The sequence below is a fragment of the Pempheris klunzingeri genome, chromosome 5 (assembly GCF_042242105.1).
Source record: "Pempheris klunzingeri isolate RE-2024b chromosome 5, fPemKlu1.hap1, whole genome shotgun sequence".
Lineage (NCBI taxonomy): Eukaryota > Metazoa > Chordata > Actinopteri > Acropomatiformes > Pempheridae > Pempheris > Pempheris klunzingeri.
The window spans coordinates 11312137-11339777 of NC_092016.1; the positions used below are offsets into that span (position 1 = coordinate 11312137).

The 27641-nt window shown below is 42.2% G+C and overlaps 4 protein-coding genes across 6 annotated transcripts; 1 reads left to right on the forward strand and 3 right to left on the reverse strand.

Moving 5' to 3' along the window:
- The first annotated feature begins 528 nt into the window (after positions 1-528).
- Positions 529-5246, forward strand: best1 (bestrophin 1). Its single transcript, XM_070830452.1, has 9 exons — positions 529-680; positions 1737-1831; positions 1931-2164; positions 2816-2970; positions 3077-3154; positions 3488-3640; positions 3753-3833; positions 3927-4078; positions 4163-5246. Exons 1-9 carry the CDS (start codon positions 529-531, stop codon positions 5244-5246), a joined length of 2184 nt encoding a protein of 727 aa, XP_070686553.1.
- Positions 5247-6031: 785 nt separating this feature from the next.
- fth1b (ferritin, heavy polypeptide 1b) lies at positions 6032-8071 on the reverse strand. The gene is made up of 4 exons (XM_070830453.1): positions 7970-8071; positions 7708-7854; positions 7444-7569; positions 6032-6575 (listed from the first exon to the last, which is right to left on the reverse strand). Exons 1-4 carry the CDS (start codon positions 8069-8071, stop codon positions 6417-6419), a joined length of 534 nt encoding a protein of 177 aa, XP_070686554.1. The 3' UTR covers positions 6032-6416.
- A 1954-nt stretch (positions 8072-10025) lies between these two features.
- On the reverse strand, positions 10026-19282 carry incenp (inner centromere protein). Of its 2 annotated transcripts, XM_070831477.1 has the most exons (21): positions 19137-19282; positions 17921-18069; positions 17653-17763; positions 16978-17558; positions 16811-16853; positions 16616-16676; positions 16370-16496; positions 16197-16236; positions 15986-16073; positions 15720-15860; positions 15307-15324; positions 13880-13989; positions 13677-13797; positions 13480-13590; positions 13014-13174; positions 12761-12881; positions 12322-12402; positions 11992-12027; positions 11534-11596; positions 11263-11413; positions 10026-10508 (listed from the first exon to the last, which is right to left on the reverse strand). In XM_070831477.1, exons 2-21 carry the CDS (start codon positions 18058-18060, stop codon positions 10333-10335), a joined length of 2481 nt encoding a protein of 826 aa, XP_070687578.1. In that variant the 5' UTR covers positions 18061-18069; positions 19137-19282; the 3' UTR covers positions 10026-10332. The 2 variants fall into 2 exon arrangements, with proteins under 2 accessions (XP_070687578.1, XP_070687579.1); XM_070831478.1 differs by lacking the exon at positions 15307-15324.
- A 669-nt stretch (positions 19283-19951) lies between these two features.
- Positions 19952-26737, reverse strand: pgghg (protein-glucosylgalactosylhydroxylysine glucosidase). Of its 2 annotated transcripts, none has more exons than XM_070830753.1 (14): positions 26621-26737; positions 25731-26029; positions 25448-25658; positions 24927-25362; positions 24707-24826; positions 24052-24183; positions 23864-23975; positions 23420-23492; positions 23204-23340; positions 22980-23113; positions 22013-22108; positions 21829-21926; positions 21483-21706; positions 19952-21092 (listed from the first exon to the last, which is right to left on the reverse strand). In XM_070830753.1, the coding sequence occupies exons 2-14, from the start codon at positions 25972-25974 to the stop codon at positions 21016-21018; spliced, it is 2094 nt and encodes a 697-aa protein (XP_070686854.1). In that variant the 5' UTR covers positions 25975-26029; positions 26621-26737; the 3' UTR covers positions 19952-21015. The 2 variants fall into 2 exon arrangements, with proteins under 2 accessions (XP_070686854.1, XP_070686855.1); XM_070830754.1 differs by having other exon boundaries at positions 25731-25939; positions 26639-26646.
- Positions 26738-27641: the final 904 nt, after the last annotated feature.

The following is a 27641-nucleotide window of genomic DNA, read 5'->3' on the forward strand; positions in this document are numbered from 1 at the left end:
GCCGCCACACATCTCGAGCTACAGCGAGGAGCGATGGCCAGACGTGTTCATATTGTGTGGTAAGTAACCACGACTTCACAGCTTTGTGTTTGAGTCGGTCAAATTGACCTTTTGGGAGCCTCACATGCTGTATGTGCCTGTTGTAGCCCTGCAAACACCTCTTCAGATGTAGTGGTGTGTTTTAGATCTATAAAAGAGGGGAAATTGTTATTTAAATCATTATTTAAATGTGTCAATTCCAGTTGATTTAGTGTGCAATTATGAAAACTTTACTCTATACCTCCACACAGTAGGGGTGTATAAATCCAAACATAATTGTAGAGTAAATAGAGAATGTATATGAAATAACTAACCCTGTTTTGTTCTTTCATTCTTCTTCATCATTTTAGATATGCGACCAATTTGGCCTTATGAGATCCATGCTGATCGCTGACGCTGGGCTGGGACGAAGCACAGAGAACACCACCACACTGGTTTCCTTCATGTCACTCCACAGTCAGCCAGCAGGTCGGCCAGCAAGCAGCAGCAATGACAGTGACATACTCTCGCAGGGTTGCTGATGCAGGTCTGGGGACCTTCTTCAACCTGCTCCTACGATGGAAGGGCAGCATCTATAAACTGCTCTATAGAGAACTCATCATCTTCACTCTTCTCTACTACTTCTTCAGTATTGTTTATAGGTACTCTCCTAGAGAAAACACTGCAAACTCCATTAATAATCTTTCATGTCCTCCAGCCAGCAGATACAGTGACTGTGGCCTGGCCCATACTGGATCTTTAAGGCAGATACAGATATTTGAGGGTTAAAAATCTCCTGAAAACTTAAATTTACTTAATGAAGAATTGTGGCAAACATATATATACTAAGGGCAGCACAGTGGTGTGGTGGTTAGCACTCTTGCTTCAAAGCAATTTATCTGTTGGCCCTGTGATTGACTGCCGACTAGTCCAGGGTGTACCAATGGCAGCTGGGATTGGCTCCAGCCCTCTGCGACTCTGGGATAAGCAATAGACAATAGACAATAGATAGATGGAGATATATATATGCTAAGAAAGACATTCTGCAGCTGACAAAGAAACATGTCAGAGCTCTCTGGTGGTTAAATAGAGATGCTGTTTTTAAATGATCTCGCTGAACAAATGTAGAAAGTTTTAGAGCTGAAATCTGGGGACCACTGCTAGTCTGAGAGGGGCGTTTGGGGTATCCATAGCTTAAGGGATAATAAAACTGAACTTGCATTTTTATTCCTATAAGTTATATCAATGAAGTAAGTAATGATATCAGTCTAATATCAGATCAACTGTTTACATCACCATTTCAACACACTGCTTGCTGTTATCTATACATATGACAAAGTAAGATTTTCTTGAAGTGGATTATTATTGGACAAAAAATCCAATATTAGTGCATAAGGTTCTGTATGTACTTTGTAAATCCCCAGTTTAGTGGCCCTTCTTACAGCAGCGTGTTGCTCTGATGTTCTAACAAGATATTTTTCATATTTAAATGACTTTTTTCATTTAGTACAACGTACCAAATAATTATTCTTGTTGTAACAGCATATAAATGTAATGTTGAACAGGATAAAATTAGGTGTTATGTGAGAAAAGTTGACTGTAAAAACAGAATCATTGTTGTAAAAACAAGCCCTAAGAAACAAGAAAAATATCATTTTATAACTTGATAAGAATCTTTGCTGTCTCGTTTTAGTCTTAAAAGATGTTTCCTTCACCAGGTTTGTGCTAAATGATGACCAGAAGAGGCTATTTGAGAAGCTGTCTCTGTACTGTGACCGCTATGCAGAGCTCATCCCCGTGTCATTTGTGCTTGGTGAGTTGAGGCTGATTGTTTCCTTTCTTTTAGATTTCAAGACTAATCCAAACATAAATGTGCATAGACCTGAATCTCAACATGAGACTGTGTTCACAGGTTTCTATGTCACCTTGGTCGTGTCCCGTTGGTGGGGCCAGTTTGAGAACGTCCCCTGGCCCGACCGCTTGGCAGCATTGGTGGGTGGTCATGTTCGTGGAGGTGACGAAGCCTCCAGGCTGACAAGGCGAACTCTGATGCGATACGCCAACCTCTCTGGTGTGCTCATCTACCGCTCTGTCAGCACAGCCGTCTACAAGAGGTTCCCCACCATGGAGCATCTGGTGCAGGCAGGTACGGTGTGGCCAAGAAACCACCAAAACTCACTGCTGCTGGTGCTGCCAGTTCCATCACATACAGCACAGCCACATCCAAAGCTGCTGCCTCTGCCTGCGCTGTTTAAAAGTCCAGAGGAGCCTTTTAGATGCTTGTAGACCAAGATTAAAACAGTCAACTGAAACTAAACTAGACCAAGAATTAAAACTAGTATATACATATACATATAAAGTATATACAGATTCTGTCTTTAGTTATAGTGTTTGTCAATTGGCTTGTCAGCACAACAAGAACTAGGAGTGTGTTGCATGTGAAACTGGGAAGTCTACACAACAGGGAATCAGGTGCCTTCACAAAGCCTTGTGTTTGTGTTGTAAAACCCATTCTGATTTTCTTAAATCTTGTCCCTTCCTACATTATGATTTAAAAACCCTAAAACTAATACTGAAACTAATCAAATTACTTAACATGTTTAAACGAAAAAATCACAAACAATAACAAAAACCCTCTAACTGAAACTAAACTGAATTGAAAACAAACCTAAAAACAAAATAAAATGAAAAACTGATGACAAACACAAGACTATAATAAGTTTTGGACCAGCATGGCACAGGTTCAAACTCAACAAACATCTTACCGTCTTTCTCTCCCTGTGTTTGTACCCCTCAGGTCTGATGACGTCGGAGGAGCTGAGGCACCTCGAGGACCTGCCCTCTCCTCACAACAAGTTCTGGGTTCCCTGCATGTGGTTCATCAGCCTGGCTCTGAGGGCTCGGACTGAGGGTCGCATCAACAATGACGTGGCACTCACAGCCATCCTCACAGTAGGTCCTCGTGCCCGAACACCACTCATCACTTCATGGCAATTTGAGCTCTTAGACATTTTTCTTTAATTGGTTGTTCCTGTCCTGCTTTTTTTTCTCTGTTCAGGAGTTGAATAGTTTACGGGGAAAGTGTATGAAGCTGTACGGTTATGACTGGATCAGCCTGCCTCTTGTCTATACTCAGGTTTTGTTGATATGCTGTGTTGGAACTGATTATATAGTAGATGTCTTTAATAGTTTTCAATCAATGTTAAATGTACAATAATTAGGTGTCAAAACAAAGAAGAAATAACACTGCTAATGACGCTGAGCTTATGTTAGCCTACTGATTATAAAGAAGGTGATTTTGTTGTGCTATAATCATCATGTCCATAAACTGATTTACTGTTTGATCAAAATTAGCAGCCTCACTTAGCAAAACACGATGAGATCAGCAAAAGAAATCAATGCAAACATTTTACAAAAGACTTATTTTTCTCTGAGGTACTTCCAGATTTGACCAATCTCTTCTAATTAGGTGGTGACAGTGGCGGTCTACAGCTTCTTCCTGGCTTGTCTGATTGGTCGTCAGTTCTTGGATCCAGCTCAGGGTTACCCTGGTCACGATGTGGACTTCTACCTGCCCGTTTTCACCCTGCTGCAGTTTTTCTTCTATGTTGGGTGGCTGAAGGTGAGGAGCAGCAGATTCAGATTGATGCTGCTCAGTGTCGCTCATGATGTTTAGTCCATTTGCCCATTTCGGAGCGTCACTGTGTTATTTTCTTTTCTGTTCGCGGTCACAGGTAGCTGAGCAGCTCATAAATCCTTTTGGTGAAGATGATGATGATTTTGAAACCAACTGGCTCGTGGATCGCAATTTACAGGTTGGGATTCAAACCACACTATTTGCCACTTGTTCACCAACTGTAGATGGACGATGTCTTGTGCTACATGCTGTGGTTTCTGTTGTGTCCCAGGTGTCTTTGTTGTCTGTGGATGAGATGTACGACAACCTGCCGCTGGTTGAGAGGGACATGTACTGGAATGAGTCTGAACCTCAGCCTCCCTACACGGCTGCCAGCGCCGAGCACCGCAAACCCTCCTTCATGGGCTCGGCCCTGGATGTCAGGTTGAGTAATGTTTTTGTTTTCTGGCAGACAATTCTTAAATACTCCAGCTGACAGTCACATGCCATCTGTTAAATCTGAACTAGTGTTCCTAAAGAGGAGATGGAGTTTCAGTCCAATCTGGAGCAAATCAAAGAACATGAGGAAGCCAACTACTCCACCCCGCTGATTGGAGGGCTGGGTCGTCTTCTCGGTGTCCAGTCTCCTAACTTCCCTCGCTCCTCCCGGGTCTCTCTGCTGCGCCGCCGCCCCGGAGCTCCACTGAGTCGCTTCCCTCTGTACCTGCACTCAGAGGCGCCATTGACACCGAGTCAAACCCGCCAGCCTTTGAACCACGAGCGAGACCCAGACTACGCCTTCTCCACCATGCCCTTGTATGAGAGACCGGGTTTCTACAGCTGCCCACAAACACCCATCCACTGCGTGCCCCCTGCGGTGCCCCGCCCGCGACCTGCCCGGCGAGCTCAGAGCGAGTGGGACCGCAGCTGCAGCTCACTCGCTCCTCCAATGGTGGGCTCACAGTTGCTACCTCCAGACACCCCCAACCACATCCCCCCACCTCCATCCTCTGCTTTCCCCTGGCTCAGTGAGGACGACGAGGTGCCGAGTGCTCCCACCTTCTCCTTCCCCGACCCTCCACCTGAACTCTGCCCGATATCTAAACTCAGACCTGGACACGGCCTGCTGGCTCGCCGCCCCCTACCTCCCCGCCTCAATCTGGACACCCTCCCCTCAGCTGACAGCCAGCCCGGACCCCCAAGTGCTCGGACGGCAGGGAGCGGAGGAGAAAGGGTGTTCTCGTTCACTCCTCCCTCTCGCACAGCAGCAGCAGCAGCAGCAGCAGCAGCAGCAAATCCCAGTAATCCCAGCAGCAGCTCTAGCAGCATTAATGCAACAAGCACCAACAGCGCTGGCACAACAGGAAGTCTCTGTAACGGTACAAGTCACAGTAATTTTAGTAACCATGGGAACTTCAGTGCCAATATGAGGGCAAGCAACGGGGGCACTAACGGCGGGCTGAGCAATAACATGAATACAGTTACGCAGCAAGAGAACAATCAGCAAAACTCACCCAATGATTCAGGAATCTCATTGGCTGAAGGGGACCTGCTGGGCGTTTTGGTGGACGGTGTGGCGAACAAGGCGGCAGGAGGAAGGGAGCAGGACTGAGGACAGAAGGTGTGACAGACAAACGAAAGCAGAAACAGGTGCTGATGTGTTACATCTGCAGTGCTTTACACCTGCTACACGTGGAGCCCTTCGCACAACTGAAAAGTATTTACTGCAAACACTGAGTTAATCTCTTCTTCCTGATAAATTGTTATACAATTAACCGACTTGTAATGCAAAAAGCACCTTAGGAGATGTTACTGTCAACATGTGAAGTAAAAAACAAGAAATATTTCCCAGTTTCCTCTGAAACTCAGTAACAATAAGCAAGTCAAATTGAGAATATCCTACAAACGTCTTCAGTCCATCATTGTGCTCTTTAATAAATATCAAGCCTCATATGTTAAGTTTCTTTTGTCATTTTGTCAATTTTTTTCAATAAAAAAACTAAAACTTGAAATTGTTTACTACTATTTTATTGTACAAGGAAACTGTATGTACAAGTTAACTTAAATTCACAATTACAAAGATTCGTAAATCATATTACTTAAAGCAACTGCAGGGAGAAACGATCTGCCCCCCTAATCGTTGAGGAAACATTTTGACGGGTCTCACCTGCGAAACCACAACAGCTACTACAGTCAGCTTACACTGTCACCAAATGTTGTAAACCCATAAATACATGAGTGGTGCAACTCAAAGCTGATGCATTTAAAAAGAAACATTTATTAAAAATGTGGAGGGTAAAGTTTGGTGTTCTAATATTTTAATTATCAATAACTACTTCTGATGGAAGATTCACCTACTTCACCACTAGATCCGATTTTAAAATAATATCAATATATACAGATATTGCACACTGAATTATAAATGTCCATGCCACTGTAATTTTTATTATAAAAGCTTTCAAATATTTCAGTCCAGTCCAGCCTCCATACATTTATTTCTCAAAGAAACGTATTTCTAATTTCAGCTCAGACAATTAATTGTAGCACTTTAGCCACCATACTTTGCAAACACCAAAAAACACTGAAACGATCTGTAAATATCAGGAAGCATGACCACATAAATGTCATGAATTAAAGGTTTCTATCTTGTAATCTGGAGGGTAACATGCAGTGAGGTCAGCCGTCGTCCATTTTGATAAATAAAGCAGCGTTATCTGTACTATATGCAGTACGTCAGGGAGAGGAGGCAGGCAGCGGTGACAGGGATGATCAACAGCGTCGTTTAACTTCCCTCATCAGCCATGGTGTGTTTGTCAAACAGGTACTCAGCCATGCCGCTCTGAGGGGCTCCCATGCGGCGCAAGTTGGATATCCAGTCAGCGAGCTGTTTGATAGATTTGACCTGCTCGTCCAGAAAATGTGTTTCTATGAAGTCACACATCTGTGGATAAAAAGGACAGAATATTATTCTTATAGACTGTCAGGTCCTCCGAATGGCAGGTGTTGTGTGTTCTCTTATTACACGACATCCGGCTAAACTCAGTCACAGGTCTGTCGGGATTTCACTGTCTAGTGGAAACGTTTCCGAAGCAGAGCCTCTGTTCTTCAGCAGCCACGTTTATAATATAGTTGTTTTGCTGTCATTTCTTGTGTTTTACAAGCTTACATTCACACCTACAGCTCATTTGAATGGTAATAGATGCTTTCGCCTGTAATTGAACAGGAGAACCTTTTGTTGCTTCTGTCTGTGATCACTCATCAATATAGCCGATCTCAGAGCACAGCTGCTGTCATTAACCTTTATATTTCCAGTGAGTGACATGCTGTCTTCAATTAGAGACTATTTTTGCAGCAGTACAGAGGACTAATATAGAGCTTAATCACTTGATGCAACAGCAACCACCTTAAGCTCAATACCAGCAAAACCAATGACCTTGTGGTGGACTACTGTACCGGAGGAGGAGGAGGAGGAGGAGGAGGAGGAGCCCTCTGCATCACTCTCTGCTTCTATCTCCATCCCCTGCTCACTTCTCCCAGGCCACAAACTTTTCTTGAACTCCACAGATCTCCCATCATCACCTGACTGCTGTACTTATCAACACTTTTGGATATCAGCCAGTTTACGCAACTTTTCCCTGCGACACTCAAAGACGATTTCATCTTGTCTATGAGGCTATAGTTTGACTGGGGCTTAAAACGTGTGCAGACAAAGTCAAAGGAATTCTAGCACTGGTGAGAATAGCAGCGGATGGTCTCAGGCCGTGACAGAGCTGAGTGCTGTGTACATCGGCCCTTCGTCTGGTGCTTACATGAGGATCATTGTGTTCTGTCGCCATTTTCTGCAGGTCCAGCAGGGATTGGTTTACACTTTTCTCCAGCTGCAAGGAACACTCCAAAGCCTCCAGGCCGCTCCCCCACTCGTCTCTATCAGGTTTCTAAGGTGGACATAAATAATTCACAGCAATTCAACTCTGATGAAACATTGATTTTACAAAAATAACCTAAAGCTGCATCAATACTGTTACAGCACACTGAATCATTGTTAGTTGAGTAGAAAACGTTTCTGCACTTACCCTGATGTCCTGCAGAAAGATTTTGCCTCCCCGCTTGTTCTGCAGACTCATCAGCTTCTCTGCATGCTCCTGCTCCTCTTTGGACTGCGCTTTAAAGAACTTTGCAAAATTTGGTAGAGATTTATCATCCCTATCAAAATAATATGCCTGATAACCAACAAAAATAAAGAAGAGAAGACCTTTTTATAGTTTAAAAGTCAAACAGAACTGAGTTATGACCATTACGCAGAGAGGGTGCACATTGCACAGCTGGTTTTCTTACCATAGAGAGATAAACGTATGAGGCATAGAGCTCCAGGTTTATCTGTCTGTTAATGGCAGCTTCGCAGTCCTGGTGGAAGTTTTGTCGGATTTGCGAACTCATTTCCCTGACGGTGTTCTGCAGGTCAAATGTAAGGCAGCATGTTACTGGATAGGCACATTATGCAAGTATACCAAGACCTTACAGTCATCGTGTACATGAACTAGAGCACAGCTGAAACTGGCTGATGACACCTGACACATCATTCATCTGACTAAAGGTCAACTGGTGTCACTGAAAAGTCCTGCTACACTGAATGTCAGCATCTTTACGCAAACATGCAGACCAACCAACCGGTCAAAGACTCAGTTCACATACATACTTTTTTAAAAGGCATTTCCTCCTCATTTACCCTGGTTGACCACCCCATTTTGTGTTAACATGCTCAAGTGTTGAGTTCTGTCCTTGAGCTTTCTGCCCTGACCCTGACACAATGGTGGTGAATGGAATTTCAAAATAAAATCAAAATAATTTAACATTTAATTTACATGCAACGACTTCTCTGACCTTAGTGTGAACAGTATTTAATTGCAACTACTGGACTTTCTAATAAACAAATCGGCCCTGCACAAACTCCCACGTCTGTGGCTTGTCCTGATTTTTGGGACATAACTGCATTCATATTGATCCGGACACACTGGCCTTAATCTCACGATAACCGGCTGATAGAAGTGAGGCGCTATTAGTCAAAGCCACTGGTAACAAGCTAAACAAACACTCTCAGTTTACGTCTTCCGTGTGTTATTAACTAGTTAAAGATAAAACTTTTACAAAGCCTAGCTAGGTTTAAAGTAATGAAACGAAGGTTGTTTACACGCTCACGAAAAGAAACGCTGGGTCAAGGGGGGCTGATTAATACAGACACAGCTTGCTATCGTGGCTGAACACAAAATTAAAAGGTGACAGTGGCTTTGATTGGTAAAATACAGATTTTACTGATGTAGCCTGGTAGATTGTGTCATTGCTAACTAGCTTAAACTGCTAACAAGTTACTTTACTGTAGATCACTGCCGTTGCTAGGCACCGTTAGCAACCAGGTCTCCATCAGTTCATCCGAACGACAGACAACATGCTAATGTTAGCTAGCTAAGAGACTGCGCATCAAGCTTTAAGGTGATAAACTTACCTCGTTTCGACCACCGGACTTCTCACAACAGTAGCGAACAATAGTTACTGTGTTAGTCTGATATTTTCTAGGTTAAATTTCCGCAGACAAACGTTGGCAGACTGGATGTTGTTGCCAGGAAATGCGCACTGCCAAGACAACGTCAGTGTGGTATTGATATCAGAGGTGAAAGGGGCAGGATGGCTGTAAAGTGATCAGACAGGCATGTGGTCAGAGGAAGTAAGAAACAGTACAGCTGCATTGTTTAAGGTTATTTATTGGTATAACTTATCAGTGAGGTGATTTTGTTTGAAATGGCTTCATATAAACTTTCTGTGATTCCAAGTGTACAAAATTTACCTTAAAGGTTGAGATTTAGCTTTTTGTTCATGCACTTGGAAATAGAAACAAAACAGACTCACCATAAGGTCCATTTAGTAGCTGCTCCGGATCTTTCGGGCACAGCAGTGGATCTTGCTCGGCAGATGAAGTTTGACCAGACTGTCATGAATTTACAGATGTAACAGATGCATTGACCTTCAATTTAATCATTTATTATTTAGTCAAATATTCAGTCATCCTGCTATGGGCTGATTAGTTTAAGGTAAATCCTTAGTATGGCAGAGGGCCACATGGTGAGCATGCTGTATTCTTTCACTAAAAACATCTAAATATCTGCCCTCAGTGATGTGAAGATGTGGACATTTGTGCTATCATCACAATTTTGTTGGAATAAATGACTGAGGTAGTTAGGTGGCTCCACACCATTAAAGGTTTTCAGGTGCAGGCCCTCTTTGTTACATCTCAGCCTATGGAAGTATATGTTTTAGATGTCTAATCACATATCAGCACATTCAACCAAAAGCTGCAGCCTACACATTTAAATGCACTTGAATAAATCCCAAACATGGGAACTCTTCTACCATTTACAGTCAGTACACACATTATACAAATGAAAGGCTTTACTGATCATTTGGCAAAAACTTTAATATGATCACATCCCACTGGATTATATATGATACATACCCATTTTCAAGTACAAGTGTGAAGAATCAGTTTCACTTATCACTTTAAACCATATTTTACAACTAACAGTATTCCTAAAACAGCAAAGCCTAGAAAAAAAACCCAGAAAAACATTTAACTTTATTGGAGACAAACTTTAAAAACAAAAATATCACTTTATACAGTAACACATATCTGTATCAGTGTACAGACTTCACTTTGTTCCAATCGGAGGTGAGTGCCACACAGCAGAGCTGGTGCGTTTAAAGTAGCGAGGCTTGCTCTTGTAAAAGATGTTTTCCAGTCTTGGGGGTTCAATTTTTCCGAAGAAAGAGTCTAAATCAGGAGGGTTGAAGTACTGCTTTATAATTATCTGCTGGAGATTGTGACCTGGGGGAAGAAGTTAAATACACATTTTTATTCAAGAACACACAACATGAGACCAAATCAGAGTGAGATAAAGGGCGTAACCACAAATAGGTCTGTTAAATACCTACAGGCTAAATGATAAGCACGTAACATTCACAATTATGCATTGATTTAATTATGCGATTTCATTTTAAAGAATCAGTCACATTATTGGAAGTATTGCAGAATTGCTACTGTAGGGAATTCACTAGCTTGCTGGACACGCTGTTAGCTATGCTTTCTTCCTCTGGTCTGATTTCCTAATGCGCTCTCTTATACTCCTCCTTCACTAGTGGTGAATTACAGTACTGCAGAAAAATTAATACAAGAAAATAATGGATTAAAAAGGCTTTTCTCCACATGAAAGTGACAGAGCGTGTAGACCAACCAACCTAGCAGGAGATGTCGGCCCTAAAAAAATTTGGATCCTCTTCTTTCGTGTTTATTTCTGTGTTTTTGGTTTTAAAACCCCACCACTCTGCAGAGTATCATACACATCACCTCCACATGTGGAGAAAGCTCAACACACCCGTCGTGCCTCATTACGGCTGCTAAGCTACAACTGGCTACTCTTCCTGAACAGCGATTGTCTAACAGTCAATTTCAACTTTATGCATTACAAAACAGATATTACTTCATTAGATTCCTAAGTAACGCAACACTACATCAGTTCAGATAGATTTAAAAAGACTAAAGTCCTCATAAAAAATGACAGTTATAATAAAACCAGGCCTACCCTCTGCCCAGGATGGAATAGGTTTCCTTGGGTCAGACTCATCATCAGTAGAGTCGTCACTGTTTTGGTCCATCCCATAATCATCTGCACCTTTGGACATAAAAGGTTTGTTGCCGCCCTTTGGAGTGATGCAGTACGACTGTGGTGATTTCTGCAAGAGGGGATAAAAACACTTTATAAGGCTTTACTTAGATGAGAAATTATTTTCCATCATGTTTTAAGACAGAAATCGATTGAAGACGTGTGCCAAGAACAGATCATTTAAATTTACCTCAATATCCACGGTCACATTAAGGCCGCCACCTTTTCCTACAGGCGTGCTCATTACAGAGCGCTGCAAAGGTCCAGAAGAACAGTGGTAAATACGTCTTTCAGCACTGATTAAAGGTTCCCTGTGGAACTTTAGACTTCAAGTAGTGATATGGAGTTGTTTTTTGTTTTTTTTAATGAGTGGTTCCCTGTTTTTCTTTGAATCCTTCGGACGTGGGCAGACATGCACACTTGTCACAGTATCCACTGATAGACGTGTGGTGGACACAGAGACCTTCAGGTAAACGATTCATGTATATTAACGTGGCCACTGAATAACTATTACAAACACTAACCCTTTACCTAATTTACAGGCACATGTGGGAAACATTTAAAATAAAAGTTTAAAGTCCACATTTTTGATTAATAAACAACAAAAGTAAAAACTGGTTTTCAGAGCAGCTGTGTTTAGATTCTTACCTCGATGTCCACTGTCACATTCAGGCCAGCAGCAGTCTTCATTACAGAGGGAAGGAGAGAGAGACATAAGTCAGCTGCTGCAGTGTTTTGGACTTAAGAGTCTATTCACCCAAATGTGGAGGATCAACAGAAAACTAAATTTTTAGATGGACTATTTGAAAAAGTGTTAAAGAGCAAATTCTGTGAATAATAAAGCTAATTGAACAAAAACTAAAGTATCTGCATGGCTAGGTAGGGTGAGAAAATATGTTGTTTTAAATGGAGAATAAGTAACATTTCAATCAACGTTTGCTGTGCAGGTATGCTTTAAAGTGTCCCCTGCTGGTTTACCTGTGTATCAGCAGCCTGTTTGGCAGCAGCTTCTCTCTCCCTCGCAGCTTTCTGCTCTGCAGCTAATCTCTGCTGCTCCTCCTAGTGCAACACAAACACATAAATAAGCAGACGGCTACACAGTAAACTCGGAACAGCTGAAAATCTTGATAAATACATTAATGTGTAGCTGTAACAATAGAAACACGGCAGTGAGACATGATGGACCCTTTGCCAGTGTAGATACGAAGAGCTCATTCTAATGAAATCACAATAATTTTTAGTTTCTGGGGTTATACACTCCTGAGAAACATCTTCAGCTTCTCAGGAGTCAGTATGTTTCACAAATATTAATGTTTTTTCACTGCCAGCAGTTTGAGTGACTGCTTTGTCCTGATGAGTGAATGCTGCATACCATCTGTGTACTAACATGTTAAATGTATGTATGTGGTGTCCTTACCAATCTTCTTTTTTCCTCCAGTGCCTTTCTCTTCTCCTCCAGCTCTCTCCTCTCTTTCTCTCTCGCTGCTTTCTCCAGTTCCCGTTGTAGAGCGAGAGCCTTTTCTTTTTCCACTCGCTCCCTAAAAAACAGCAGTCAAGTCAGTAAAACAAACTCTGGAGTAAATTCAAACCTTTTTCTTGCTGTAGTCGCCACTGTAGGTTTCGGTTTAATGCACCTTTACGGTTTTCAAAGGATAATTACGGTTACTGACCTTTCAGCAGCAGCTTGTCGTTCTCTCTCCAGCTCTCTCTCCCTCTCCTTCTCCTGCTCTCTCTTCAGCTCCAGCGCTCTGCGAGCTTCGGCCAGCTTACGAGCTCGCTGTTCCTCCTCCTCTCTCTTAGCCAGTAACTCCTGCTGCCGCTTCTCCTCCTCCTTAAGTGTTGAAGAACACACACACACACACAATATATGAAAAGCCTGACTGCAATATATAATGGGAAAGAAAGTTTGGTTACCGAAATGAACAACCCAGCTACACGACAGGAGATGAACAATTTGTGCTCTCAATTCATGAGACATGCCCTCTTCGAATCTATACATGAAATAACTGTACATAGAGTTTCAAAACACAAGATGTAAAAACACACCACTTCTGTGAAAATTACACATCAGCTGATGTGCAGGATGAATGGGAGAGTGCTCTGAATAGTTCATAATAGATAAGAGTATTGTCTCACTGCTTGCTGAATCTTCTTCCTTTTAGCCTCTTCTTCTAACTTCTTCTTCTGCTCAAGCTCCTCTTGACGTTTCATGGCCACCTTCTTCTTGGCCTTCTCATCTGCCTGACGCTGCATGAAGACAGAATATCAAAGATTAGACAGGAGGCTGTTTTAAAGTGAACATACAGATTCTGACCATCAAATGAGTTCAATACCTTATCGTTTTTCTCATCAATCTGAGCCATTTTCTGCTCAATCTTCTTTTTCTTTTCTTCCTCCCTTTGCTCCTCCTTTACTTTGGCTTCAAACACTCTTCTTAGCCTCTCATCCCTCTTCCTAGAAGACAAAATTCAGAAGGTTAGAAAATAAATAAATTACTTGCCTGTCCAGTCAGAGTGTATAGAGGTTGAGTGTTAACCTTTTAAGTTCGTCCTGTTTCCTTTTCTTCTCCTCCTCCATTTTCTTCATTCGTTCCTCCTCTTGCTCCTGCTTCTTTTTAAGTGCCTCCAATTTGTAGCGCTCTTTTGTCTGAGGAAATAGAAGAAGGGGATTTAGGAAACTTATGTATGTCAGAAATCAGCTCATTCTAACACTCTGCAATGTCAATCCAAAGTAGCAGGAGGAGCGCATTCATGAGGGAACAGGCCACCATATCATTGGACCAGAAAGATGAAGCAAAAATCCACCCTGGCAGACTTTGTGTTATTACATCTAGTTTGTTGCTGCTAAACTGCAGAGACATGGAGAAAAGCACTGAAATCGCCTCTTTCCCCCTGTAATCTTTAGTATCCAAAATACTGTATAGACAATTTCAACAGGCCATATGTAGAGAAAGACACAGCTAGAGGTCAAAAGGTTACTGTTAACATAGGGATGAAAAGAGTACAAACTTACAGCCCACACCTCATACAGATGATACTCATTAGACAGTTCTTGTGTCTCTTTAAACAAGCTACAAACATTACCCAGTAAGCATCGGCTACGGTGATGTCCACGGTATCTAATGTAACAATGGTTTCACAGCAGACACGAAGCAGAGAAACAGAAAAATGATCATCAGCCAGCACATCGTCCACTGGCCCAGCCTCATGTCCAAGTACCAACAAGAGAACCCGAGTGTCATCTAATTAAAACAACAGGTAACTCTTACACACGACCCAGAACCCAAAAAGACAGAAGGCCTGTCTGATCTCCTCACACCGTAAATAACAGTCCGCTGACACAGCAACCAGTTTCATTAACAACCCTGTAAAGTGAAATGGCTGCTGGTTGAGATGGATTTTTACTTCAGTTTCTCTTTCTGATCAAATCCTGTTTCAAAGTCAAACTGTGAGGCTACCAAAGCTGATTCAGGTGGTTTGAAGGATTGTTAGATTCAAATACTGCAAAGAATGAGCATTAGTGACCCGAGGGATGTGAGACACCATCAACCCACAAGTGCAGTTTGGGGTGTTGCTGAAATACAGTAGCCCCTTTCACCTGTGGACCCCTGCAAAATTGCATGGCTCAATAACTGTGATATGGTTTTGTTTCCATGTGTGTCGGTCTCCTGAACATAAAGTTTAGCATCAAATGTGATTCTACACAACATTTAGCTATTTGAGTGATTTGTTAGGGAATCTAGCTGCTTCCCTTCTCATTACAGGAACAGAAATCTTTCCAAATCTTGAGCCATCAAACTTTCAGAGTCTAAATTTGAGCTCTGATAAACACAAATGCCCCAACATTTACATTTAAATGGTGGAGGTGTGAAAGGGGCTTTGTCAAGGACATGTGGTAAATGAGGAGACATGTTGCAAAATGGGATATTAGATGCCACCAAATGCCCACAAACATTACACTTACCACTATACCAACGCTTAACTGGGGAGGGGAGAAAAGAACATCCAAATGATTTGATAGCTCAACAAAACATGAGCTACAAAATATTCAATCTATGAATTGCAATTTCCCATATGCTCTAAAAAGATTTTTTTTTTTTTAAATCTAATTGTAGGGATGCAGCTGAAAGTACAAGATATCTGCTAAGTAATAATTCCCACGGTGGGTACATGCTATTCATTTTTAATTGTCTGAAATAATGCATTTCTGCTTTTGGGCAGTAGAGTTTACTTAGAGAGCAGACATGCGTCATGCCAAACATACTTTAATGTTTTTTCGGCTAAAAGTCAAGCTGATCAAAATCGGATCCTTCGTTTGATAAACTCAGCCTGCCTGTAACACTTGTTGCTTTGCACCGAGTGTATAACTTACTGTACCTTAGGATCAGCCCTCAGAGGGGTGGTGTGTTTAATGAAAGACTTCATGACAGCAGTCCTGCCGAGGGAATTTGGAGTCATCATTAGCATCTGATTCTTCTGCACAGTGTGGAGGAAAGACCTCATGTGGGGTTTGATTGCCTGTTAACAAGGAGAAAAAGTTCCAAAACATTACTATTTGCTTAAGAAATTCATTCATTATCTTTATACATATATCACCATGTTTTCCTTTTCTTCACCACAACACTCAGACTTTTGCATCTTACACTTTTGCTTTTCTTGGGAGTTGAGAGCTTCTTTGTGGGACTTTCCTCTGAAGTATCTGGTGCTTTGCGTTTGGTACTCTGGCTTGACCTGGAGACACAGAAATTAAATTTTTTTTCACAAGTTAATGTGTCCCTAAATATCCTGCAGACAAAAAAGAGCAGTAACCTCCCATCTGTCATTTAGGCCGACATGCACGCAAAGTTCACTCACCTCCGACTGGTCTGGGAAGTCTGTTGCTTCTCAGCGACAACTGAAACACAGACAAACATTTGCATTCATGCATTTTGGTTGAAAAGTGTCACAAATTCAGGTTTGTATTAAACAAGAATAATAACTAATCTCTAAGCCAGAACTAAATCAATAAAAAAAGACCGTTCCCACACCTGTTCTCTTGTTGGGAGTACTGGTTGTTTGATCAGTGGTGTACAATGATGGGGGTGCCAGTGTGGGAGCGTTTGCAGCCACAGATCGAGTAACGCGGCCAACAGATGGCTGTGTGCGCACGTCAATCTGGATCGACATTTGTTTGAGACAAATAATGAAAAACAAACACATCAGCTGATGAATGACCATGGGGTAAATTTGATTTCAGAGTGACACTTTGAATAGACAAAGACATATATTCATACCACTGGAGCCTCCTTAGATTCTTCAGCTGCATCATCGTCTGCAGTAACAGCTTCTGATACGCTGTGGCAGAGAATAAATGAAAGACTTTAAAATAAATTAAAAAACTAACGACATACTTAAAGACTATAAACACTAGATTATTCTTTTCTATTGAAATCAATCCACGCAAAGAGACAATTCTAGTCATTACTTACGCCTCTTCAACTTCTTCCTCTGCAGAGTCCATGCAAGAGTCCTCTAAAATAAGGAAAAAAAAAACAGCCAATTATAATATACAGGTTAACAAAAATCTAAGTGTGAAAGATTTTACTGATGTTTTATATTGTATGTAATTATTAACCAACTCTGGCTCATTCCTCACCATCGACATTGCTGCTACATGTGGAGTTGCCTGTACGAGCCACCTTCCTCTTCAGCATAGAGCGGCGTGAGGCGCGGCGAACTGACTCCTGAGTCATGCTGTGCCGCAGGCCGGCCAGCGAGTGACGTAGCTTTAGGGAGCACCGTACAGAGCTCCGCCGTGAGCTTTGAGCTGTGCCAGCTATCGCAATCTTAGCAGCTGTGCGGCCAGGAGAAGGCTCTGGCTTTTTAGCAAACTCAGCAGACAAGCGATCTGCTGAGGAGATGCTGACGATGACCTCAGGTGAAGGTATCTTAGGTGGAGACTTGGCAGCGGTTTCTGCATTGTCCATCTCTTCCTCCTCCACCAACTCTGGCTTCTTGTTCTGCACCTCCTCGGTGTCACAGCTGCCCTGAGGTGACTGGCTCACGTCCTCTGACACCTCAGACTTCCTTTGTTTGTTTTTGCGGGTGGTGCGTTTAGGCTGTGTGGGTGTGTTGGCATCAGAAGTGGAAGCCTCAGGAATGATCTCTTCTTCAGCAATGAAGTTCATCGCTTTGACTGAAGAGCCACGAAGGTTACTGCGCTTTCCCTTTGAAAATCTGGACAGGAAAGAAAAGTTTACTTGTTACATGTTTTGCTCAGGTTTGAAAGAAATGTGAAACATTTCTATAAACAGGAGCAACGACAACAAACCTTCGCTTGGTTTGATTTTCTTCTTGGCGCCCCAAAGACACACGCTTCCTGCGACTATTCTTTTTCTGTGATGGTGTTTTTGGCATCAATTCTGGTTCAGCATTAAAATCTCTGAAATAAAATAAAACAGCATCATGAGAAAAACTTTAACAACAACTTTAGACAAGAACAACACGGAACGACAGACATCCAAGGATGGAAACCTGTGAAAAGCCAAAGAAAGCTAAAATTGTATTAAATTGGTTTTATGACGTTACTTCAAGCTTACCTTGAGAACATGCGGTTGGCTTCTTGTTGGATCTCCTGAAGCCAAACCATGTGGACATTATCAATGTCACTGTTGAATTCCTGTACTTTGCCATCGAACATCTGCATGAGGGAGCGTACATTTGAAAGTACGGAGTTCATGTTGACGGCCTGAGGGACAGATCGCACTGTTAAACCAGGATCAAGCTGGAACAGGTTTGATATGGTAAAAACACATTAACTGAAGCATTGTAGGATTACAGCAGGCAGAGTCTACAACCATGACTGCACCGCACACACAAAACCTTAACTAGGATGGACATATAAAAGGCGCACACACACTTACAGTATATTTGCTTTTAAAGGTTAGTAATGTTACAAGATTTCATCACTCAAACAAACATCGTTACTGAACGATCAAAATGTAATTTTAAGTCACAAAGTTGACTTTGTAAAATGTGTCAGCTGTGCTTTGATAAAGTAATAGTCACTTATCACAAACAGCACTGAATCACATCAAACAACATCAGACTGCACAACACCTCAGGTGAAGGCAGTGGCTCATGACCCACTCGCTCTCTCTTTCCACTGACTTTTATTATTTATTGTTTGTCAATTGACTGTGTGAGCTACTGGATACATGAATTTCCCCATGGAAATGAATTATGCATCTATCTATCTATCTATCGACAAACTGGACATCTGGTGCAGTAGTTCGTCCAAATCAATTGTAACGTTATCAATTAGTGGTTAGTTTTGCTTGTCGTGTTTTTCTTTTGTCAGGTCCACTTAGCTCCTCTCATGTCGGTACATGCGCAGTGTTTCCTGTTTTCGCGGACGGTTGAGTGTGGTCCGAATAGCTCAGCAGCTTTTTAATAACAATGTGCCCGATGATAACACATGTTAACGGTGGTTGTGTTCATGTTACAACGACACTTAGACGCAGTGTTACAATAAAAACAGAGCACATTAACATTATCCTAATGTGGACCGAGTCGTTTTCTGGTGTGAGCAGAAGTAACGTTAACTAACATTTCCCTGGTAACACGTTAGCTTAACATTAGCTAACTTAAAAAACTCAAATGCGATCGACGACGGAAAACAGTGGCGCACTAAGACTGTGTTAACAGTTACTGGTAATAATGTTTATATTTGTGACTGCCCTGCGGGACCTTAAAGGGGCAAACGTTGCCATGTTAGCCAGCTAACGCTAATATTGTGAAAACAGTTAACGTTACCTTTGATATCCGGGTTTCTCAGAAGGGAATCCGATGCTCGTTGCTCCAGTAATTTTCTAAAAGCTAAATTAATCGCATACTGACGTGAAAATAAATGTGTTAAAATGGATAAGTCCCCTGTCTCTCTCTCCTCTCCGGCTCATGTATAAACTCCCCACAGTGTGAATGGTCCCGGATGGTAACCGCAGTCCTCCCCGCTGAAACCGTTTAACGTGTTCAAAACTTCACCAGCCAATCCCGACACGGAGCTTAGTGACGTGGACGATAAGCTGTTCGATGTGTGGGCTGGGTCCATCCGGCGAGGGCGGACCCCGCCGCTCGGAACAACAGCGAGCAAAGGCGTGGGGTGCGGAAACCGTTGACAGGTGAAGACAAATCGAGCCAACCCAACAGAAGTCCGGGGCGGAGCTGCAGCGCTGCTCAGATTTTAAATGAACCAATTGATATTTGGCAGCCTTAGCTCCGCCCCGCCCAACACATGCACAGGAAGAGGCTTTATCTGCTGCTGTGTCACTAATAATAATGCTACAAAACATGTAGGGGAACATTTAAAGGGTCAGTGTTGGGGAAGATGGACGTGATGTCCTCCTTCTGTCCTGTGCTCTCCTGTAGACTGTTGGACTGTTGTTGCCTCCATCCAAGTGACAGGATATTTGAAGCCAAAGGCTTTACCAAGGTAAGATGGACAGCTGCATTGTTTACAACTCATGACAAATCCACAAGAAATGAGAACAAAAGAGAGGTTTTATTTGAAGAAGTTTTATTGGAATATATTTCCTTTACAATGCAATATAATTGGTTTATTTTGTGACAAAAATTGCAGTAAATGTTTGAAGGCCACTGTGCCATGAGTTTTAAATTGTCATGTGCCAAAGCTTTTCTTATTTTTAAGCCTAATAAATCATAACTTTAGACATTCTATAAAATGAAAAAAGGCTTTAGAATTTTTTAATTTTTAAACAAAATTTTAAGTAGTCCTTAGAAGACCAGCTAGAGGCAAGATCCACCAAGTTAACAAATAAGTAGGAAAGCAGTTACAGCTTTTTTTACATTCTTATTTTAAAGGTCCCATATTCTGCTCATTTTAAAGTTCCTACTTGTATCTGGAGGTCCTACTACAACACGTTTATGTGGTTTAGTCCCCACAAAACACATTATTCTTCTCCTTGCAGATGTGGCTGCTGCAGCTGTTTTCAGCCTCTGTCTGAATGCTCAGAACAATCTGCTACTTTGCTTTTGCCTCTGACATCTCTGTGTAAACAGGAGCTGGTGTTAGATGGGGAAAAAACAATGGTGAACAGCGAGGTGGAGTCAGGAGCTTTTCAATGGGCAGACAGTCGGCCTGCTGAATGGCTGGAGAAGGTCACATGACATCATAAAGGGAGCCAAATCTAAACCGAGTGTTTTAACACACATTTAATGAAAGATGTGGCCGGAGAACAAGAGAGAGGACAGTCTTTCCCCAGAGTTTGGTGGTTTCTTAGCAGACCCGGGACACACATTTATGTTGAAAATACTATAAGTGCATTTTGCATAATATGGGACCTTTAAAAAAAAAAAAAAAAAAAAAAAAAAATCAACATTAAGTGTCTTAGTTGGTTGAATTTAAGTCGTTGACCATGGTTCTCAAAGGGAACTTCATCTGGTCAACAAGATCCAAGTAGGACTGAAACTTTTTTGTGGCTTGGAGCAAGTGTGCAGGCGTTACCTCTTTGTCATTGATGCTGCCTATTGCTAACCTTGCACCTACATGATGTGCATATAACTGCTCTGCCTCATCCTAAAGGGAACTTAACATTAGCTTGGCTATAAAATAATTAAAAAATATATTTTTTTATTCTGGGTAGATGGGATGATTCGGAGGGTCGTGGTTACAGTTTCAGAAAGGCCAACAGGAAGACATCGAAGCCAGTTTACAAACACAGCCGGCCTCTCGAGGAAAACTTACAGGTTGTCCTGAAAATATAGATATGAAGTAAATTAGTGATAATGATAATAATAATAATAATACTCTGTAACTGCATCAATATCATCAAGAAATATGGGATATTAAATCAAGGAACAAAGTAAAGATAACACAGCACTGAATAAAATCACATGATCATAAAGATGAGAGATAGAAAAGGTGAGACTCGCACATTAATTCATGTAAGTAAATGTCCAGCTATGGTTTCCTCTAGTGGAACATATCATGTACCAAACTACTGAGATACGAAGGTCTTTTGAGTATCAGATGTTTAACTATGTATGAATGGAAGGTTAAATGTGTTTCTTTGTTATTGATGTACAAACATTGATATTTATTGCATAAATAAACACAAGTGCTCGTCTTTGCTTGTCTGTTACCTGGTGTCAGAGGGATTTTTGTTCCCGATGTCCGGAGGACAACCTGTAGATCACAGGGCTTAGTGTTGCCAGCACAGCTTGCCATCTGCCTCAATATGATACAAACTTCATCTTTCCTCAGCAGCCAGTCCATCTGACTGCCCAGGAAGTTCACACCTCGGATGCAGAGCTCAGAAATGTCATTTGGAAGAAGTGGGGAAAAGGCCAGGCAGTCCTTCTGAATTCTTATTTTTTTAAAAACAAAAAAACACACACACACACATTTTGCCTTTTTATCATCGCCTACATGCTGAGTACATGTTGAGGTGCGTTTTCACTGCATGTGGAGGGAAGATTGATATCTGACCTGAAGCCGGTGTAACCATACAGCACAGCCTGCAGGAATCCTCCCATACCCGTGAGAAAGTTGACGGCTCCAGAGCCATCGGATGACTCACTCCACACCTGTGAGGAGAGGTAGTCACACTCTCTGGATATTCAATCAAAAGAAGTGAGCTAGTATTACATAGGTGTGTGACTATGAAGGATACCTGGAACGGTCCCTGGATGTTTTTGAAGCACTTCTCAAGTAAACGGTGAGCTCTGTCAGCCTCGCCCAGCTCCAGCCAGCCGATTGCAAACATACCCTTACAACAGAAAGCAGAAACATTAGTGCAAACATATACTAATTAATAAAGTACAACAACAGGATTTAATATTCAGGGCAAAGACAGTCTGTAAAATATGGATAATAACTTACTGCAAGCAACTAATAAAATATTGATACCAGTTACTTTGCAGGTCAAGATGTCATAAAACCTCAGATGAGCTTTGCTGTAGTTAAAACCACCCAAAAGCCACAACGTTAAATTTGGTAATAATAATCAAATACAATGACACACTGACAGGAGCCATTCTGTTGTATAAGTAAGGACCTTTGATACTGAAAGTACATTTTCTTATTACATTGACCTGTTAATTTTGCAATTAATTTGAAATACTTCAAGCTTTTGTTTCCTTTCTGTTTTGTGGGCTGTGATCGTTTTAAGATCCACAGCTCTTAATCCAAACCCAACGCTTAATTTTTCAATGCAAAATTTATTTCTGATATAGGTGATGTGTATTTCAATAATAAAGCCAAAAAAAAGCTAAAATTTGGCAAATTTGAAAGGAGCGACAGCCACTGCATCTGTACCTGCCCCGCTGTCAGCGCCTGTACTGATGAAACCTGCGTACTCAGTGGACTGTTGACTAAGAGACAGCAGATGAAGCTGCAATCCCACAGATCTTACAGTGGTTTACTTCTGTGATTTTGTGTTTACATCACAATACATTATTACAAGCTTCAGTCTTAAGAAGAAAAAATCCATTAATCAGCAAATTGTGCGAATAATTCCTTTTCTTTTTAAAATCAATTGACAGCCATAATATAAACCAATGTTATGTTTCTAAAATGCACATTCTGTAACAAATGACCAATATAGTCAGCCAGAGACAATACAACATGCTGCGTCTTACCCATGTCATGGCTGGACCGTTGGGGTCTGTCACCGGCTCGTACGCCTCCAGGTCATTTCTCCTGATCTCTGGAGACATGTGCAGTCCAAGAGGATAGCCCAGCATCACGGTGTCTGCCTGCTTCACTGGATGACCTGTGGGAGGTCCAGAGGGCGTCCAAACATCATGATATGAACACTAGATTTTCCCCCGCAGGTCGCTGTCAGAGCGGTACAAAAATTAACCTTTGATGTAGCCATCATACTCAGGATGGTACTGGGATTCTTGGTCAAAGGGTATTTTTAGGTGTTCGGCCACTTCTTGCCATTCCTTTGGTGCAGGATGACAGAGGAGTGCGGCCAGTTCTACAGCGAACTGGAGACTGAGAGGTGAGAAAGTTTTTGTATTATTGTTATTCATACGTTAACATGCACCGCAGGCAAATGTTCAAATACTAGTACCTGAATTTGGCCACTGTGTTTGTGTACACCGAGTTGTTGACATTGTAATAATACTCATCAGGTGGCATGACACCTGGATGACACAAATCGGAAATACTTAATATTCCTGCTGTCAAATAATAATGATTTCCTGCATATCATACAGTTATGCTTCCAAATTAGCCACAAAATCATAATTTATGTCATCTTCAGGCATCTCAAATGTATAAATACAGAAATAGAACATATCATCATCAAAATCATGATAAAATGAATGAAATAAATTTAAATCTAAGGTCTTAACAAAACACTAAGAGCCAAGTTCTTCTTCATTGCGGGAACTGTAGTGTGACATGTTTTTCTGGTGGTAAGTCAGTCAGATTTTTTTATCAGAACTAGCCTGATAACAATATAAAGCTCAATAAAGTCAGTATAATTAACATCTGTCTAATAAAAGGTCTTTACCTAAGAGATGGTACTTTTGGTCCTCTGCGCTCCAGGATGCTCTGGAAACCCAGTAATCAGCCACACCATATATCACCTCGCTGCCCCGGCCTTCTGTGAACATGGACAAATCCTGCAACACAGAGCCCAGTTAATGCCATCGCACATGGTGGGACAGTATGGAGGTGAGTGAAGATGAAAGAGCAAACCTCAGTGAGGTACAGATAGTGTTGGAAGGCCAGGGTCACATCTCCATTTATGTGAATCTCTTGTTGTCCATAGATGTCTTCCGGACACACCTCCCTGCCTGACACAGCACTCTCCCATGGAAACTTCAGTCCCTGTGAAGATAGCATCTGTTCTTCAGGGGACTCATTGTTAAAATGTAGAACGAGAATACAAACACTCAAAGACTAACAGCAACCGCCCAAAAATATATCCAACACTGCTGTTTTTCTGCTGTTGGATTCAGTTCAACATCATGTTGCTGCCACAGTCGGCAACAGTTTAGCTGACAGTTTTACCTCCAGCTTTCTGTCAGGTCACACATATAATATCCAGTAAAAATGCTCTTGTTGGACGACGATCTGCTTTACGTCTGCTGTCACACCTATCTTTTGTTTATTATATCACATATTTTTCAGATTTGTCAATACTATCATTGAATTTGTAATGTTTAATCCAAAAGTGTTCACAGTTTAACAATTGCTTCCATCAAAAAACTACAAAGACTGACTCTTCTCTTCTCTCCACCTTTGTTAGAAGTGTTGTTAGCTCACTGTAAAGTTGTGCTCCTACATGCATAGTCAGTGAGAGCAGAGAAGCTATGATGGAAACACCCAAGCGTCCTTCTGATCATCGTACCTTGTAGCCCTGCCTTTGGGCGTTGTCTCTTGCACCGTCTATGGTCCCCACCCTGTACTCCAGCACAGCTCGAGCTAGCTTTGGATAGAAAAGGGCAATGCCAGGATACATCCAAATGTCCTATCACAGGAAGGTACGGTCATTGGGTGATACATCATACAACCAACACAGACAACATGTGAATAACATAGCTGGCCACAAACTGACTCAAGCTTCTCACCTGGTCCCAGAAGACGTGGCCCCAGTAGTCCTGACCATCCCCGCCATTGGACAGCCCGCCTGGACTGACTCCACCAAAAGAGCTGGAGGTGTTGTGTATAGACGGGAAGGCGCTGAGGAGGTAAAACATGCAGCCAATCAGAGCCTTGCAGAGGCTCTCAGACCCTGTCGCCTCCACCTTGCTCTGCAGCCACAGCTCTTTCCAGGCCTTCTCGTGAGACGGTCGCAGGCTACCAGTCGCCATCAGATTCAGGCCTTCATCAAAGTTGGCCTCAGCAGTGTCCAAACTGTTGGCCACAACCAGGATGAAGCCCCAGCGAGCCTGGCCCTGCTCTGGAAGCAGCGTCAGAGTGGCAGGTATGGGGGTCCAGATGAGGTGCACTGTGGGACAGGAACCTCCTGGGACCTCGGCACTGGTGGTCTTTCCTTGGATGTGCCTGAGAGAGAGAATAAGGAATGTAGGCTGTGTAGGATGTCATAATGTTTAGTCAAAAATTTGCATTTTACATGTGTTTTTGTTACCTTCCTCCTTTGTAATCAGGACCAGACTCAAAAGCAATGTCTTTGCTCTCAGGTGTGAATGAACTGAGCAGCTTGACAGTGATTGGCTCTTCTGAAGTCACCTGACGCACCAAGAGAATCTCCATCACCATCAGGTTGGAGTAGTATCGGTGTGAATACAAAGACTGTGAGACAGTCACACTCGCCGAGGTGAGAGTGTGGGTAAAAATGCCTGTATGAGAGGACAAGACAATTAGCATCCCAGAACTCCTCACTGAGACCAGTCCGACCCTGCAGAGACTACCTGTGTGGGTGTCCAGGCTGTAGGCGTGCCGGCCGGGTTCCTCTGTCTCCACCTTCACGGCTAGAGGGCAGGGGACATCTGCTCGGTGACAGCGTCCACCCTGGCCGTTATACACACCACCCATGTGCATGATGTTGTTGTACACCCTCCATCCTAGAAGCCCATTGGCCAGTGGGGGTAGGAATCGGGGGTCACTGGGTAAAGTGTCGCTGGAGAAGATGTAAGGGTCTGAGTCACAGGACATGGTGAGGAAACTGATCCAAGAAGTCTGCAGTCAGGGTTTGTCGAGAGGGTCCCAGCTTTTGAACAATGACAGATTATTTCAGCAAGCTTTGATTATAATGGTTATAGAGCCTACTGTATCTATACAATATTACTGAACTTAACTAAAATATGTTCACCATGCATGGGTAATATAGATCATTATAGGAAATCTTCTCTGTGGAACCACACACACGCACACTTTTTACAGGTTCTTGTAGTAAAGGCTATTTGTAGACTGTGTACTTTGACACCTTTGTGTCAAAAGACATGTCCGCATGTCATCCAAAGACACTATCGTGCAAACAGGTGGGCAGAAAACTAGCTACTCATAAAACTAAACATATAACAAACAAAAAGTTAATCACTGAACAAAAACTCAACTCAACAACTTGATTTGTTTAGATGCATTCATTGAAAAATAAACAAAAAAACCAAAACAAAAGGCACAACCTCAGTGATGAAGCTCAGCAGCTCCTTAAAGTTACATCCTTGCTGTCAATATCAGTCATAACTATTTCTAACACACTGCTACAGTGGGAATGTTTCACCCTCACGTGAACAGGAAGAAGCATCTGTTTCTGCAACAAAGGAATGCTGGAAAAAAAAAAGAAAAATGAATGTAAAACCTGCAGAAGTTCCCAAACCTTCTTGTTCTTTACAACAAACAGTTTCTGTTTGCTCTCGTTCCCTTTAAAGTTCACGAAAGCAAAGGAGTAAAAAGTTGCTGATTATGTAGGCCCAAGTTGTTGGTGTGGAGTAGGAGGAGGCCCTGTAGGTCTGTGTGCTGCAGAGAAAACCTGGACATGTTTCTGTGTGCTGGAAAACATGGCATGGATCTGATGTGGAGGAGTGTGTCCCCGCTGAGCAATATACGTATGCAGGATCAACAGATTTAAGAGCTCTAAGCCTCAAGAAAAATGTCTTAACAAAATTTGAAGCACACTTTTGTTATAGTTGGACACTTGGCTGCCACCTTGTGTGTACAAATCTGCAATTAAAACAGCAGGAACAGTTGGCTGAGCCTGTAAAAATACTCTCCAGGTCCCAGTGAGTGTGTTTAGATTTTCATCCTATCTTTTCCAAGAAGTATCGCGTCACTCTCTCCAAGCTAAATCATGTCATCTCTACTCCGCTTACCAGCCGCTTTAAATCCCCTTTTTACCTTTTTGCTGTTAGCTCTTCTTTTACTCCGGATCAAACAAACCTCCACGGTAAATTGAGTCTCTGTTTCAGTCTCCTGAGCAAAAAGGGCTGGTGGAGTCAAGTGTTCTCTGTTAAACCTTTTCTTAAAACATACTTTAATGGGCCTCTGAGTTTAATGTGATGTGGGTTTAACTGAGTTTTACTGAAATCTGTCTTTTGTTCCATGTCCTTTCCTGTCATTTCTCCACTGTTGCTACCTAATAAAGACATAAAATAAATAGAAAATACCAAACCAAGGTTATATTTAGAGGTACAGGGCCCCGGGTCCGACTTGGCCCTAAGACGATCTGTTAGAAGGCCTCTATTGAGGGTCGCTCCAACACACACACACACACACACACACACACACACACTCCTACAACCAAATCCTCAAAAGCCAACCAGTACTCATAAACTGGAGTATACCTGTGTGCAGAGTGTCGAAAGAGTGTTAAAGGTGCAGTC

Excerpts from the sequence above, each read along its gene's own strand:
- fth1b (XM_070830453.1), bottom strand. The coding sequence starts at position 8,071 with ATGAGTTCGCAAATCCGACAAAACTTCCACCAGGACTGCGAAGCTGCC. Across the intron at positions 7,570-7,707 it reads TCTTTCTGCAGGACATCAGG|AAACCTGATAGAGACGAGTG; the intron begins GTAAGTGCAGAA and ends TGTCCACCTTAG. Across the intron at positions 6,576-7,443 it reads CAGAACACAATGATCCTCAT|ATGTGTGACTTCATAGAAAC; the intron begins GTAAGCACCAGA and ends TTTTATCCACAG.
- incenp (XM_070831477.1), bottom strand. The coding sequence starts at position 18,060 with ATGAACTCCGTACTTTCAAATGTACGCTCCCTCATGCAGATGTTCGAT. Across the intron at positions 16,677-16,810 it reads GAGGAAGAAGTTGAAGAGGC|CGTATCAGAAGCTGTTACTG; the intron begins GTAAGTAATGAC and ends TCTCTGCCACAG. Across the intron at positions 13,591-13,676 it reads TTGATGAGAAAAACGATAAG|CGTCAGGCAGATGAGAAGGC; the intron begins GTATTGAACTCA and ends GTCTTCATGCAG.
- best1 (XM_070830452.1), top strand. The coding sequence starts at position 529 with ATGACAGTGACATACTCTCGCAGGGTTGCTGATGCAGGTCTGGGGACC. Across the intron at positions 1,832-1,930 it reads CCCCGTGTCATTTGTGCTTG|GTTTCTATGTCACCTTGGTC; the intron begins GTGAGTTGAGGC and ends CTGTGTTCACAG. Across the intron at positions 3,641-3,752 it reads TCTATGTTGGGTGGCTGAAG|GTAGCTGAGCAGCTCATAAA; the intron begins GTGAGGAGCAGC and ends TCGCGGTCACAG.
- pgghg (XM_070830753.1), bottom strand. The coding sequence starts at position 25,974 with ATGTCCTGTGACTCAGACCCTTACATCTTCTCCAGCGACACTTTACCC. Across the intron at positions 22,109-22,979 it reads ACGGTCCAGCCATGACATGG|GGTATGTTTGCAATCGGCTG; the intron begins GTAAGACGCAGC and ends TTCTGTTGTAAG. Across the intron at positions 21,093-21,482 it reads AAAAATCCCTCTGACACCAG|GACAACCTGTAAGTTTTCCT; the intron begins GTAACAGACAAG and ends CTATATTTTCAG.